A 16,141-nucleotide genomic window follows, 5' to 3' on the forward strand; every position below is an offset into this window, starting at 1 on the left:
TTTACCAAGGATAGAGGTCAACAGAGCTTGCGTCTAAAAGCAGCTGTGAGAAAGCTCTCCAAATCTCTAAGATGTGGGACCCATTATTAGTTGGAGAATCTGCTCAAGAAACCTACAGGCACTTTTGCAGATCAGGCTAATCTAGCTTGCTGATGACAGTTCAGGGGCAAAGAACTGTTGAAGAACTGGCCAGGACTAGAATGGAGGGATTTTCACACAATGCTTAGTAGCAACCTGGGTCAGAATGAACAAAAAAATAAAAGACAAGCTACGATGTGGCCTAGAATGTTTTTTTTTTACTGTGGATCAAATCAAAACAGTGTCAAGGGTATGATGTTTATAGGACTACCTACAAGATTCAAAGGAGAATCTTTTAATTATTGTAGAGAGGTCAGAATTTTAGGAGATGGTGCAGTTAATCATATAGGGGTGAGAAAAGTCGTTTTCTGACATTTCCAGTTCTATACATCCATTCTAACATTGTTCTTCTTTGCATTTGATTGGTCTGTATAGCTTGCCCAAAAGACTCTTGGATGGCTCTTTTCATTAATAATAATAATAATAATCCACTCAGTCGTAACAGATTTGGTCTCTTGAAATCTAGTGTGTTCAGTGTTTTTTACATATAGTGTAAAAACTATCTTTAAGCTTTTGAACAACCTTTAGATTTGTCACCCAAGATTTGCTAGACTTCCAATCTATAATGCAAGTTCATGTTTCCTTATCTGTTTCCCATGTGCATATCAGGTAACAGTAACAGAATTGGACGGGACCTTGGAAGTCAACTAGTCCAACTCTCTGCTCTTGCCGGAGACCTATACTGTTTCTGATAGGTGGCTATCCAGTCTCTTCTTAAAAGCCTCCAATATTGGGGCATCCACAATTTCTGAAGGCAAGCCATTCCGCTGGTTAATTGTTCTCACTCTTGGGAATTTCTCCTTAGTTCTAGGTAGCTTCTCTCCTTGATTAGTTTCCACCCCTTCTTTCTTGCCTGGCCTACCGGTACTTTGGTAAATAAGTTGGCCCCTCTTCCTTGTGGCAGCCCTTCAAGTATTGGAGTATTAGAGATCAATGGTAATTGCCAAGTTTGCACTTATGACTGTACAAATCTGGGAGCAATTACAAATACATTAATGTCATACACTGCTTCATAGCTGCTTTGCCACTGGATGAAAAATTATCCTATTAACCGGGCATGTGCAGCCTTTCAGAATTAATATTGGCAGATACGATACACTTGCTGGTGCTTTCTTCAAAACATTATGCCTTTTTCTGGGCTTACATGGCAGTTGCACAATCTCAGAGAAATAGATGTCCGAGGTGCAGAGGGAGACCCTGGGAGGAACAGAAATGTATGACTAATGTAATAACAGCAGCTAGAATTGTATTTGCACAAAACTGGAAAGCAGAAAAAAATCCCTTCAGAAGGAGAGATAATAAAGAAAATTTTGGACGGTGCAGAAATGAATAGGTTAACATTGAGAATAAAGGATAGGGAGGAATCAGTGTACTTCAAGACGTGGGGACGATTTTATGATTGGCTAGAAAAGGAATATGAATAAAAGCATCTATATCCTTTTATTCATATTCCTTTTCTAGCCAATCATAAAATCGTCCAATCAAATAATTGGACAGGACAAAGTAAAAGAGAAAGAGAAACCAAGATGACACACTACCAAATGAAGGAGGGGGAAGGAGGGGGAAAACAGAAAGATATTAATACACAAATATACATTTAAAGGATGATGTATGTGTAAGTATTAAAATGAAAATAAATTGTGGAAGAGGGAATTTAAGATTGTTATATAAATACAGAACCATCCCAAAAATACACCAGATTGAAGAGGAAAATATGTAAACACAACAACGGAAAAAGGGAATGGAGAGAGGAGTAGAGGGAAAGATAGGAAGGAGAGGAGAAAGGAGAGGGAAAAAAGAAAGGGGTAAGGAGAGGAAGAAATGGAGGGCAAGTAAGAGTAGGAGAGAGGGGAAGAAAGGGAAGAAATGGGGGAGAGGAAGGGGAAGTAGAGAAGAGAAAGGAGAAGAGGAAGGAAGAAAGTAGAGAAGAGGAGAAGAAGGGAGGAAAGGAAGGAAGAAAAAGTAATGGGGCTGTTGTAAAATAAGATGGGTGTATGGGATAGTAGAAAAGCAATCTCTGTATTGTTAATTGTAGGGGAGAAAAATTGTTATAAATGTTAAAAGATAACACACATTATTAATAACAGTTATGAGACTGTATATTTGTGAATGTATATATGAGAAATAAAAACAAAAAAGTTTTTTTCAAAAAAAGAAAAGGGATGTATGACTCTTTTTTTTTGTAATAAAATTTTATTGGTTTTTCAAAATTTATAGGGAAAAGGGTAAATGGACAGGTATACAAATTTTGGCAGTTGCAAAGTGTGTGAGGCCCCCCTCCCTCCATACCCATAGCGTACATTTATATATAATGCATTAGTATATAATTGATTATAATCAGCATATTAGTTCTATTATTAAATTCAATCAAATTAAACATTACAATATAAAATCCAAATATAATTCCATTTTCACTTTCGGTCAATTTATAATAATATGATTTTCATATTTATTTCTGTGATCTGAGTCTTCTTGCTATTGCCCCATCTCCCTCCACCGGCAGAGCTCTGGCCCCTCCCGTGTCCTGCGTGACCGTTGTAGTGTCTGGTGGTTTCTCTAGGAGTGTTTTATTTTTTTCCATAAAGGCCTGCGCCTCTATGGGTGAATTAATTCTGATTCTTGTCTCCTCCCAGAATATCAGCATACCTTCAGGCAACAACCATCTAAACCACACCCCTTTCTGGTATAATTTATTCGCTAATTGCGAATAATTTTTTCTTTTTTCTCTAATCTTCTTAGGGATCTGCTTCAGAATGGTTATCTCCATATCATGATATGTCAATGCTTGCCCCCTTTGTACACCCAGAATTTCATCTCTTGTGGTTTTTCTAAGGAATTTAATGTGAACCTCCCTGGGTAAATTGTGTGTTCTAGCATAAGCTGAGTTCACTCTATAAACCAGATCTATATCCCACCCCATCTGTTGTTTTTCTTTGTGTGTATAGTCAGCCAGAATGTTTGTCATGATGTCCCTTATATTTTCCCCATCTTCTTCTATAACATTTTGAAATCTAAGATAATAGGACATTCTCTCAAATTCTAATTTCATCTGTTGGATGTCAAGATCTTTGTTCCCTTTCTGCACGGCTTCCACCCCCCCCCTCACCTCCTCCACCCCCCCTTCCACAAGATTCAGTCTTTGTGAGTTCTTATATATTTGGGCTTGATTTTCTTTAATTTCATCTTTCATTTCCCTTAACTGTTTCTTGATTTCCTCCTGGCCCTGTAGAATTTGTTGAAGCATTTGTTGAAAGTCCATCTCTGTAGTCTTATGTTGCATCAGTTCTGTTATCTTTGACTGTGTGGCTGGACTGGATGTTGCGGATGTTGGAGCAGAAGTGGCAAAGCCAGGTTTTCCAGGAGGGGGTCTTTTAGATGCCATCCTTTATAACGTTAAAAGTTCAGTCCAAATATGAAGTAAGCAATTAGAAAAGAAGGGTAGCCAGGTGAATCCGGGAGCAGAATAACCAGGCAGAAGAGAATCTCTCCAATAAGTCTGGCAATAGATAGAAAATTTCCCCTAGAAGGTTGAAAAAATACCAATCCACAAGAGGTTCCTCTGGGAGACACGGAGACAAAGACCGGAAGCCTGAGTTTTAAAGGTGGAGTCAGGTTTCAGAGTTCATAAAGACAACGGAAGTGTGCCATCTTGCCCTGCCAGTTTTGGGCACAGAGGCGTAACAAAGTTTTAGAAAGTTCCAAAAGTCCTCAAATCATTGTAATATGTAAAATTAAATTGAAAAGAAAATCATCTCAGCCTAAGTGAGGCTTCATTCGTTGGCTCTCCCCCCTCCTCCTTCCCCGGGGGCTGAGAGCAAAATTGTTTCTTGCCGCTTGTCCAAGGGGGGGGGGGGAAACCCCCCTCCCTCCAGCCGCACCTCCAAAATGCTCCGAAAGTTGTTTTAAAGTTTTAAAAGCTGAATCAAATCTTCATGCAAAGTAAGGGATGAAGAGAGAGGCAACCTCACCGCACCGCAGCTGCTTCCTTCAATTGTAGCATTCTCCAGTCGGCTTGTAGCGAGGCGCGAGGCGTGGAAACGCGATGCGCCCTCCGAGCTTGCTCCCCGGTGCCTTGGGCGCGCGAGAGAGCCCCCGCCGGCTGCCGCCGCTGCAGGAGACCTCCGCGATGCCGCCCCTCCGGCAGGACCCCTCTGCGGGGTGTCCTGTGCCCCCCAAGGAGTGGGGAAGCCCACCGGGGAGCCGGAGCGGGCAAAGAGCTGCCCGTCGCCGCCGCCGCCGGAACCGGAACTCCTAGGGATGTATGACTCTTCATTGGCAAGGACTGCAATGGGTTCCATGCAAAATACAGAAAGTATTTATAAGCTAATTGGAGACATTATCTTTGCAGTGGCAGACCTTTTCTCTTATGCATGTGGTTTAATACAGTGCATCTCAACCTTCTCTTCACCATGAACCCCCTTTAAATACCTTTTGTAGCCAAGGACCATGGCCATGGACTCCCCCCCCCCCCCAAGACTTAACTCAAGATTTAAATCATAATATTTCTTCAAGCCTTCGCAGACCCTCTGCGATGACATCCTGGGGTGCCCAGCCTCAGGTTGAGAATCAGTGGTTTAATCCTTGCTTACTTCAAACCTTTTTGTTCATTCTGGGATGTCATTCTTCTTAGGTGCTTGGAAAAGACCAATTAGCAAGTACCTTTGGACTTCATTAGTCTATTTAATTGAAATAACTGGCAGGAAAAGGCTTAATAAAAGGATAATTCCACTTTTTGTCCTTTCCTCCCTCACCACCCAAGTAAAGCAACTCATTCACTGAGCCATTAGGAAATGTACTTACTTTTGCCACTGGTTAAATTCTGGTTGTAGCCAACAGGACTGAAATATTCAAACACGAAGACTGTGATAGCAACAACCGTGAGGCACATCACAAACATCATCACCCACACAGCTGGGCTGTAAGGCTCTAGAAGATGAGAGGAAACCAATCAACTCAGGATAACAGGATTGATTAGGAAAAATCATTTGTGTATGCACTCTTACTGCAAGCGTTACATTCTTCCTATTGGAAGGCTAACCCAAAGAAAATGAACTAAGACTTATATGCAATGTCTACTGAGATTAAAAAATATATTTGCCATCACATCTTTTATAACTTTGCATCATCATGGACAACAATGAGATCTATAACATGGAAGGAATACAAAAATGTTGCAATTTATTGTCCCAAGCAGTTTGACATGCCCTACCACACACCCTATTTCATTGCATCCCCATTTTCTATTCTCCCTCATAAGCCCTTGCTGTCTATGTTGAAGGACCAGCACAGTAGTGGGCAACCTTTTTTTTCAACTGAGCCAAATCTCGCCAAAACCACGATTGAAATTTACTTTGAGAGCCACATTTTTAAAACCGAAAATACATAGGATGGTACACTGTTTTTAGTTTCAATAAGTTTTTATTGAGAATATTCTGCATGCAAGTATCCACATAGGTCGGGAGGATACAAATAACACAACTAATAAAACAAAAACTTTAGAACGATATTATTTATCGATAACGTTAAATTCCGTAAAATTTGCCTTACAATGTAGAGAAAATTACATCCTGACATTGACTGACAAAGTCACAACCACTAATGTGAACATTGGCCTTGCATTTCCTTGGATAGTTTGAGTAAGTCAGGTTTGTATGTTGTTGTTTTTAATTTCATCTCTCTCTCCCACTTTCTTTCTTTTTTTCTTTTTCTTTCTTTCTCTCTCTCTCTCTCTCTGGCTCTTTGTCTCTCTCTCCCTCCCTCCCCCATCTCTGTCACTCTGTGTGTCTGTCTGTCTGTCTGTCTCTCACTCACTCTGTGTGTGTGTGTGTGTCTGTCTCTGTCTCTCCCTCTGTCTCTCTCCCCTCCCTTCCTCTCTCTCTGTCACTCTGTGTATGTGGGTGTGTCTGTCTCTCACTCATTCACTTAATCACTCACTCTGTGTGTGTCTCTCTCTCTGTCTGTCTATCTTTCTCCCCCTCCCTCCCCCTCTCTGTCTCTCTCTGTCTGTGTGTGTGTGTGTGTCTGTCTGTCAGTCTCTCTCTGATTCCCTCCCTCACTCCCTCTCTCTGTTCCTCTCTCTGTCTGTCTGTCTCACTCACACACACATACACACACACTGTGGTCACCTTGTTGAGTGTTCCAATCACATTTGAAACACTCAACAACTGGCCTGCATTTATGGTATTTTGCAGCATTCTGCAGTCATAGGACCAAAATTGGTTGTCACTCGCCCGGGCTTTTGCAGAAGCTTCCCTCCGAAGCCCGAGAGGAGGGAGGGGAACGCGCACCCGGCACACAGAAGAGCCGCATTAAAGGGTGTAAAGAGCCGCATGTGGCTTGCGAGCCGCGGGTTGCCCACCACTGGACCAGCATGCTAAATTCTCATTTGGGATTTTCTTTACACACTGCCCAAAATAGATAGATAGATAGATAGATAGATAGATAGATAGATAGATAGATAGATAGATAGATAGATAGATAGATAGATAGATACAGTGGATGGATGGATGGATGGATGGATGGATGGATGGATGGATGGATGGATGGATGGATGGACGGACGCATAGATCGGTAGATGGATGGGTGGATGGAATGGATATAAAGAATTTTAACTTGATATGAGTCCAACAGTAAGCAGGACTTGCATATACTATAACAGAGAAGTGCCTTTTTAATTCATGACTTGTTGCATCTCCAGGAGCAAACTGAAAGTATGTATGTTGGCAGAAGCAATAATCAAGCCCAGACTATATATTTATTATTGAGAATGGACTGATGTAAATAGGAGGGAACAAACTTTCCCCTAAATTCCCAAGTAGCCCTAGCGCACACAAGGAGTTGTCCCACTTATAGAGAGGGAGAATTATTTACTCTGCTGTCTTCCCAATGGGTTGGGAGTCAATTCCAAACATTCCCCATCCAACTAGGCACACGTGGAATCCAATGATTTGGGAAAGACTTGAGTAGAAGACTCTGGTAGATGTAATTTCATTCACTTAGATGTTGCAAGTACAGCTGCCATGGTTTGCTGTGATACTTGCTCTCCTGATGACCCAAGGGAGCCTAGAAAATGTCTGTAGAATTCCCAGCTTCTCTTGCTTCCCCCAACTTTATTTTCTCTTCTCCCTGTGCTGTCGGGAAGCTGTCACTCACAATCAGAAGGATGTCAGTATGATGCTTGATATGCAGGTCCTGATTTCACAGAAAGCTCCCATTTCAAAAATAAACATTTGCATGCTTTTCTCTCTCTTCTGCAGTCACATGTTCCACATTGATTCATTGTTGAGATGTGGCAGTCTAGATAAATCGCTCATCTCTAAGACAGAAGAGCATTGCCCTTGAAGACACCAGTGGAAGTTAAATCCCAGAGGAAGCTAACACTGAATCTAACCTGACCCCTTTTCCGTTGAAACTCATGGCGGGGGATCCAGACTACAAGAGATTCAAGTAAAAGAAAGTGACACAGGGAGGGGAGTACTTACATTAGCTCCAATCAGAACAAATCACACATATATCAAACTCATATCTGGAATGATTTTATGCACCCGCTGAGGAGAGACCTTTGCTACCCTCCTGCTATATATAGCATTTTTTTTTAAAAAAATAAAACCTAAACTGATAGAACAAAAAGGAGAGAACAATAGGAGAAACATTCACGCACTAAAAGGTTACCCTGAAGATAATGACGGAAAATGTATGCAAGGAATGAGGGAAGAGAGGCCAATGGCACAAGACTGTCACTAGCATTTAGCACTCAAGGAACTAAGGATGAAACATTTTCATAAGCATTTAGAAAAATCAAAGTCAAATTAAAAAAGGACGGAAGTGAAAGAAGCTCTTTGGCATTGTCATTTTGGTATTCTCCTGCAAAGAACCCCAAAGATAAAGGGGAAAAGAAATATTGCTTTAGAGATGTATACAAAAGGGTAGTGTAGAAAAAAAAATGTGGCCCTGCTGGTTGGGGATGATGGGAGTGCAACCAACAGACCAAAATATTCTCCTCAAACGGCCCAAGCTAGACTACCACACAGTAGCAATGAAATCAAATCCTCCTTAATTATAACCTCCAAGTGATAGAGGATGTGTAGGATAAAACATATAGCACAATATAGCATGTTACATATAACATATGTAACAATGCAACATATAGCACATACAGCATAAAAAAGAAAAGGTAAAGGTTCCCCTTGCACATATATGCTAGTTGTTCCCGACTCTAGGGGGCGGTACTCATCTCTGTTTCAAAGCCAAAGAGCCAGTGCTGTCTGAAGTCCTCTCCGTAGTCATGTGCCCAGCATGACTAAACGCCGAAGGCGCATGGAACGCTGTTAGCTTCCCACCAAAGGTGGTCCCTAAGACAGGCTCAAGGTCTTAGCCACTGAACCACCGTGTCCCTTGTATTAAATATATTTAAATAATAAAAGTATATAAATAATAAACATATAGCATATGTTATTTTAATACTGCTAAGTAGTAACAGTTCACCCTGATATACTGTTCATTGAGGTAAGAAAAGACCCTAATAACCATTCATAGAAAATATGTCTATTTCATTGCTAGCCATAGATGTGGGAATCTGAGACCGGCATAAGAAGTTCCAGTATGAAAGTGGATGTTTTCCTCTTGTCCCAATTCAAAGCTCCCTAATATAAAATTCACCTCTCAAGGAAGCTTTGAATGATATAGTCCGAAATTTACTTGGCTTTAGTCACCATTGTAAGATGACCCCTCCTGTCCAATCAATGGGCCATGGGTCTTCATAGACATTTAATTGGGGCTGTGACAGTCCACTCTTCTCATTTCTGCAGCCTATTTTTTTTCTTTTTTGTTGGGTGTCTGTGTGTGTGTGTCAGTGGTGGGTTTCAATTTTCTTTAGAACCTCTTCTGTAGGTGTGGCCTGCTTTGTGGGAGTGGCTTGCTGGCCATGTGACTGGGTGGGAGTGGCTTACCAGCCATGTGACTGAGTGGGTGTGGCTTGCCAGCCATGTGACCAGGTGGGCATGGCCAACTTGTAAAATGTGGTGAAACTCACTTAGCAACCAAAATGTTGGCTCAGAAACTCTGACATTGAAGTGTGCAAGTCTTAAAGCTGTCAAGTTGCACCACTTTAGAAAAAAAAACCAGGGGTGTTCAAACTTGACAGCTTTAAGACTTGTGGACTTCTACTCCCAGAATTCCTCCTCTCCCTCTTCATCTTGATGATGTGCGGACAGGCTGGGGGAGGGAGCTGTAGATTTGTGGAACCTCTTCTATAGAAGAGGTTAGAACTGGCAGGAACCCACCCCTGGTGTGTGTGTGTGTGTGTGTGTGTGTGTGTGTAGGTTGAACATGGGAATATTGATCTCATGAAAGCAGTATTTTCTATGGGATCAATATTCCCACTAGTAAATATGAATAAAACAATACTTCAAAACAGCTCGTCCAGTCACTCAGACTTGTTTTTTGAGTTTGTTTGATTTATATTGAACCTATATTTCTTTGATGGGATTATCAATATTGTAGCAGATCAATGATTTCACAAATTTACTTTTACTTATGATTAAGCTTATACACTGCCCATCTTGCTTAGAGGCAGCTCGGGGGACCTTAGAACGATAACGCTGTCACCTGGGGATTGTCTAATAGATTACTGCAGATAGATAGGGTTGCAATCCATGGCTGTTTTCAGACTCTTCCCACTTCTCTGGGCAATGTCCAAGGTTCCGGATGTGCTACCTAACAGGTAAGGATTGAAGAGGAGCCAGAGGAGATGGATGGGGCAGAGGTAAAGCGATGATGATTAGCCTTGTGGTTTTCAAGGGGCAGAGAGAAAGCCAACTCTGCACATCAGGGCCATACAGGCTGGGACTCCCATCTTGTGTTTGTGATGAGTAGACAGTTGTGAGAGACTGCATCATTAGTGTCAGAACACCTACATGGGCATCCTCAATATAGGGAAACAATCACAGAATCACAAAAGCATATGAGATGAAGAAAAACAGAGGGGGGGGGGGAGAGACCAGGCCGTTTTCAGATGTTGGCAGCAATAGAGAGACACCGAGAGCTCCAGCATTAAAGGCAGACTGAATAATGGGATTAATTCAGTCCCCCCAAATACTGTCACCGAGGGCCATTTGTCAGCTTGTCCTTTCCTGTCATAAAGGACATAAACTTTATCTGATGGCATCAGATGCATTTCATTAGCATACTGAGAGGCAGATGAAAGGGAAGGGAAGGAGGTTTCGTAATAGCAAGAAGGAGTCCTCCATTTCTGTTGAGTTTAGGTCTGCCTCTCAGAAAGGACCCGAGGGAAGGAAAAATTAAATGGACACAGATTGCTCTCTAATAGTATATCTATTCAATGGCATACATTTAAATACTCTTAGTTCCATTTAACTGGGGACAAGCTCTGCTACACACAGAAAGACACTGTCCCAAAGGCCACCACAACCTGGCGCTGCACAAAGGTGCCACACGACGGGGAGGCGAGGTATGGAAAAGATTTAACAAGGGACAAGTGGGCATATTAACTGGAATATTAAAATATGTTTTTAACCGCAAGCAAGTGCACATTCACACAGCTGGAATATTTAAAAACTTGCTAGGACACTAATGGAATTCTGCACAAGGGTACCTTGTATACCAGCAACACCCTTGGTAAATGAATTGCAATATTTAATCCTGTTTAAGACAGACCAAAAAAATCTTTCCACTGGCGAGAGAAAATACAATATAATAGTAGAGTTGGAAGGGACCTTGGAGGTCTTCTAGTCCAACCCCTTGCCTAGGCAGGAAACCCTATACCGTTTCAGACAAATGGCTATCCACCATCTTCTTAAAGACTTCCAATCTTCTGCGCCTGGCCCAGGGATCTTCCCTAGGCAGCTGATGCTCATCCAAGGTGCCCCCGGCTCTTCCTCTATTATCAGTAGTAAAAGTACTATTTTGAATGCTTCTGACCTTTTGAAAACATGTTACATTTCTTTTGCACAAAATAGGGCATCACGACATTTGGAATGATTAAAAACTGTAAAGGCATAGAGTACCTTAATCTGGAACACATAAATCAAGTCTGTTTGTACGATCTCTCTTTTACAAAAAGCAAATGCGCCAAGCATCCCTAACTATTCATTCAGTAGGTGACATGCTACCTATTCATCCCATTGAAATTATATGTTCTAAACAAAATACTCCTTAGGGAGCCTACAATTTTCTTCCTAGAAATACCAGTTGCTGGTGTTCGTTGAACTTGTATTTGAGTGGGAATAGGTTTGATGAAATCTCTACTCATCCAGGAATTAGCCGATAACACATTCTCAAGAAATACTGTCATTATGTGAAAAGATTCATTGTGGAGAATAATTGAGTCCACTCAATTGTCAAGCAACCTTCTTTTGACATTCTAGGCCAATGAATCACTTGTCAGCTCAAAAGGCAAACACGGCTGTACATTTTAAGGATAGCATTTCAATTCTTTCAGGAAAATGACAGCATTGTGAGATGGAATTCACTTGTTCGGGAACACAATGAGATGCTAACTTGTACTTGAGTGTGATAGGTTTTAAGCTACAGCTGATGAAAAGTGAGATACAATCATGAGGAGCTGCCCATTCATCACATGAATTATTATAGTCTTTTGGTCATTTGCTAGTTATTCTTTCTCAGCCCAGTCTACCTCAAAGGGTTGCTGTTGCAGAGATAAGGAACAGGGGGAAGGAGTGCTGCCAGCCTTTCTGAATTCCTGAAAGAAAGGCAATGAGTGAATGAGTGAGTGGAGAGAGAGAGAGAGAGAGAGAGAGAGAGAGAGAGAGAGAGAGAGAGAGAGAGAGAGGAAGGGAGGGAGGGAGGGAGGGAGGGAGGGAGAGAAGAAAGGATTGGATTGGATTGGATTGGATTTATTAGATTTATATGCCACCCTTCTCCCAAGGACTCAGGGCGGCGTACAGCATTAAAAAACACATAGTACAAAAGTTAAAAGGAAATTAGAAACAGTCCACAAAACAAATCCAATTTATATAACACTCACATTTTATGGAAAGGAATGAAAGTGGGATGGAAGGAGAAAGAAAGAGAGAAAAAGAGAGAAAGAAAGAAAAGGAAGGAAGGAAGGAAGGAAGGAAGGAAGGAAGGAAGGAAGGAAGGAAGGAAGGAAGGCAGGCAGGCAGGCAGGCAGGCAGGCAGGCAGGCAAGCAAGCAAGCAAGCAAGCAAGCAAGCAAGCAAGAAAGAAAGAAAGAAAGAAAGAAAGAAAGAAAGAAAGAAAGAAAGAAAGAAAGAAAGAAAGAAAGAAGAAAAAACAGAACAGGGCAGTGAAAGATGAGGTAGGAAATCATCACCATTGCTTTGACTCTGATTGCAAGCTCACTAGATAGTTTTCTAAAAACAAGATAGCAATGCTAGAGAAGTCAAGCTCTGTTTCAGTACAGTTTCATATTTTCCATTTCCTCAAAGCATCAGAAGTTCTTGAAACAGTGCTGTTTCACTTAGAGAGGCTAACAGTTTATTTTTCTGTATTATTTGCTTATTTTTTAAAAAAATGCAAACAAAGGCAATCTGCACTCCTACCGAGCAGCAAATCCACAACTTGGAGCAGCTTTTGAGAGAAAGGCCACGATGCTACTCTTTCTTTCTCATGTTCCCATACTTAATGGCTCCCTTTGGGACAGGCATAACTTATTGTTTTTGTAGCATGTGACAACCCAAGGTTGTTCTCTTGGATTTTTCTTGAATCTCTTTTGTCCTTTGCCTCTCACATACAAAAGCATAACACACACACACACACACACATCTCAAAAGGATAAAGATCCATACAGCAATGTCTGTAGCAGTTTATAACTTATCAGTTGCTGGCTGCTGTAACTGAGTTTTCACTTCGGAGGCGAATGCTGTTACTTCTTAAGGAAGTCTTTGTCCAATGCAGCCCAACTGACCTTGAGACATTAAGAAGAGTCAAGTCCGGAAGAAAGATTATCAGAAAAACTCAGGCTGTACGTCGGACTGGAAAAAAACATCCCCGAAGGCTTCAACAGGGAACACCTACATCAGTGTTTCTCAAACTTGGCGACTTTAAGTCCTGTGGACTTCAACTCCCAGAATCCCCCAGCCAGCATAGCTGGCTGGGGAATTCTGGGAGTTGAAGTCCACAGGACTTAAAGTCTCCAAGTTTGAGAAACACTGACCTACATGGACGCAGCCAAATCTGATTTGAAGGAGATTTGATTTTATTACGTGTCCTAACAGCTCTAGGAAGGAAGGAAGCTGTTCTCTGTGGCTTTCCATTCAGTAGTATCATATTACCGTTCTTTTCTTCCACTCTCTGAGATATTCCTAAAATAGGTCTAAACATTTCCGAAGTGACTGACATAATTGTGAAATGGCATTTTATGTCACTTATTTATATACATGTGGTGCACGTGCACAGAACTCTTAAGATCTTGGTGGATTCATAGCTTGCCTCTCTCACTAGTCAGTCTCTGCTGAAGATTAAATTCCCTCTGACCATTTTTGCCTGCGCCTTTTTGACTTTGTCAATGTTGCGGCTACTTCTGACATTGTGGATATTCTCTTCCAATAAGAGAGGATATCTGTGGCTCGGGGTGGAGCTGTGTGGTCCTTGCTGCTTTCTGAGCTTGGTTGTTGGCTTGCACATATGCTCCTGGCATCGCCCGTTCTTATTCCGGGTTTCTGTCACACATACACGCAATGATCAGCTTGCCTTCGTACGTGCGGCAGTGCCAAAAACTGAAAGAGCTGGTCTTCTGTTTTCCAGCGTGGGCATGCACACCGCCCAGTTGATGCGCGCCAGTAACCGGAGAATTAGCTGGAACCGGAGGAAACCAGAAGTTCATTTTCTGGCGCCCGCATGCCCCCTGGGGAGCTCCTCTTCCGGTTTGCATCCCAGACGAGTGGGAGCGCTCCCTTTTCTGGCACTTGGTGCTGAAAAGGTTTGCCATCACTGTTCTAGATTTTCAAGAGCTGGACAAGAATAGGAGCTCACCCCATCCTGTGGTACTAGGGTCTCAAACTACCAGCATCTTAACCATGACACAGCTATATTCCATCTATTACCCAGACCTTCTATAAGGAAAGTGCTGTGCCTTTTAAAATCTCTAACAACTCTCCTATTCACAACTTTCCAATGAGGTGTTATATCAGGAAGTGGTCAAATAGCTTCCATAAATTGAGCCATTCTGGACTATTAACCATCAGTCTCTGAAAAAGAAAAGGATTCCTTCTTTACATTTATCCGATAAAAGTTACCAACACTGTCATATGTTCTAGTTAATATATAACAAGTACATTATTTCAGGCTTTTAACTTTCTCTCTCTCTCTTTCTCTCTCTAGAGAGGGAGAATGAACCCCAAACAAAACGAAAACTAAAACAAAAATATATTGATATACAATGCTGTAAATTGAGGCTATTAAGAAGCATTGGGTGATCAACACTAAACAAAGATCTTGCCAGAGGGAATGCTAACAAGCATGAGAAAAACAAATCTTGCTTTTATTTTTTTCTGTCAAATGAACTTTTTCCCATCTAGTTGATATGACATCCTAGTTTAAAACTTGCCCTAGTTTTCATTTCATGCCTTTTCCAAACTACTCTGAAGAATCCAGAAGGTGACTGATACATATGAGAGCTGATATGAGCTCAGGCACACAAATACCGTGGAGCAATGATCAGTCAGAATGAATAATCAGAGCAATAAATTTTTATCTTTTCTCCAAGAAGCATTAAATAATTCATAAAATCAGTGATGAAAATGACTGCATCTTAGCTTTGTAAAATCCTTTTGCAAATTAGGATGAAGGCAGGAAACGTAAAATATGTACCTTGCTAAAATTAACATATCAAGGCGCCAGAAAAATAACAGATGATGAGAGAGACTAGGCCTGTGAAGCCAGATGCACAAAATAAGTTGGCTTAGCACCTAACCTCCTTCAGTTTCATGCGTACTTCAACAATTATGAAAACAGCCTTCAGTGCCCAAAGTAGAACCCTCTTTAAGAAACTCAATAATCACTTAGCTATACTATAAACAAGGCCAATTAGAATACAGGCTAACCTAGGTCCTCATCTATAGAAATTTGATCAAAGACATTGAAGGTGGACCTGGTTCCATCATGAAAGAATTCAAGAATTCTTACTACTTAACAAAATCCTTCTACAAAAAAATATGCTCCTTTTCAAGCACTCGAAGAGAAAACCAACAGGATAATATTAACCCCACCTCTTCTGGCTAGAAGGCGAACCTCAACTTTTATTATTATTTTTTAATTTAGCTATTCAAGAGAGGCCAACCCCTCTGTATCAGTTTTTAATTGTCTCCTGAAGAAGAATGGGTTAGTCATGGTTCTATTTTAGACGGAAGAATCCAAAAATGGGAGGGAAAGAATCAGCAAGGAAGAGAATAACCACAACATGAAGAAGTGAAGAGATACTTTTAGAAACAAAGAAGACACCAAACACCTTGGCAGAGAAAGATCTATATCTTGTCCTTTCCCTTTCCTGCCTCCCCTACACACACACACAGAGAGAGAGAGAGAGAGAGAGAGAGAGAGAGAGAGAGAGAGAGAGAGAGAGAGAGAGAGAGAGAGAGAGAGAGAGAGAGAGCCTTTTCCTTGTAGCACTAGCAAGACTTCAGAGGGAGATGACAGCAACCAGAGACTTGGTGTCATCAATCCATTTTTGTTCCAGACCATCTCATTGATTCCTGTTCCAGAAACAAAAAACTGCTGATCCCAGCTGGGACTGACAGAGCCAGTTCCTTGTTCTGGTGACTAGGAGTCAGAAAGTCTGACAAGAGAGATGCTATTTAGACAGCTGAACAGAGAGCAGCTGACCACAGGCTGGGGAAGCCATCTTCAGTGCCGTCCAGTCCAAGGCCAATAGTCCCAGTTAGAAATGCCAATTAATTACCTGAAACTGAGGGCAGTTTTGTTTGGCACGGATGGACCTGGAGTCTCTGATGAGGGGAAGAAATGGTCAGATAAAAAGAAGATCACAGCAAAGGCCTAAATTGTGA

The 16,141-nt window shown here is 41.5% G+C and overlaps 1 protein-coding gene across 1 annotated transcript in view; it reads right to left on the minus strand.

Moving 5' to 3' along the window:
- GRIN2C (glutamate ionotropic receptor NMDA type subunit 2C) overlaps positions 1-16,141 on the minus strand; it is a 110,955-nt gene that overhangs the window by 22,387 nt on the left and 72,427 nt on the right. The window contains exon 8 of the mRNA XM_081934833.1: positions 4,939-5,064. Within this exon, the coding sequence (XP_081790959.1) occupies positions 4,939-5,064 (126 nt within the window). The remainder of the gene's footprint in view (positions 1-4,938; positions 5,065-16,141) is intronic.

The sequence above is a fragment of the Natrix helvetica genome, assembly GCF_964273705.1.
Source record: "Natrix helvetica genome assembly, chromosome: 1".
In the NCBI taxonomy this organism is placed as follows: Eukaryota; Metazoa; Chordata; class Lepidosauria; order Squamata; family Natricidae; genus Natrix; species Natrix helvetica.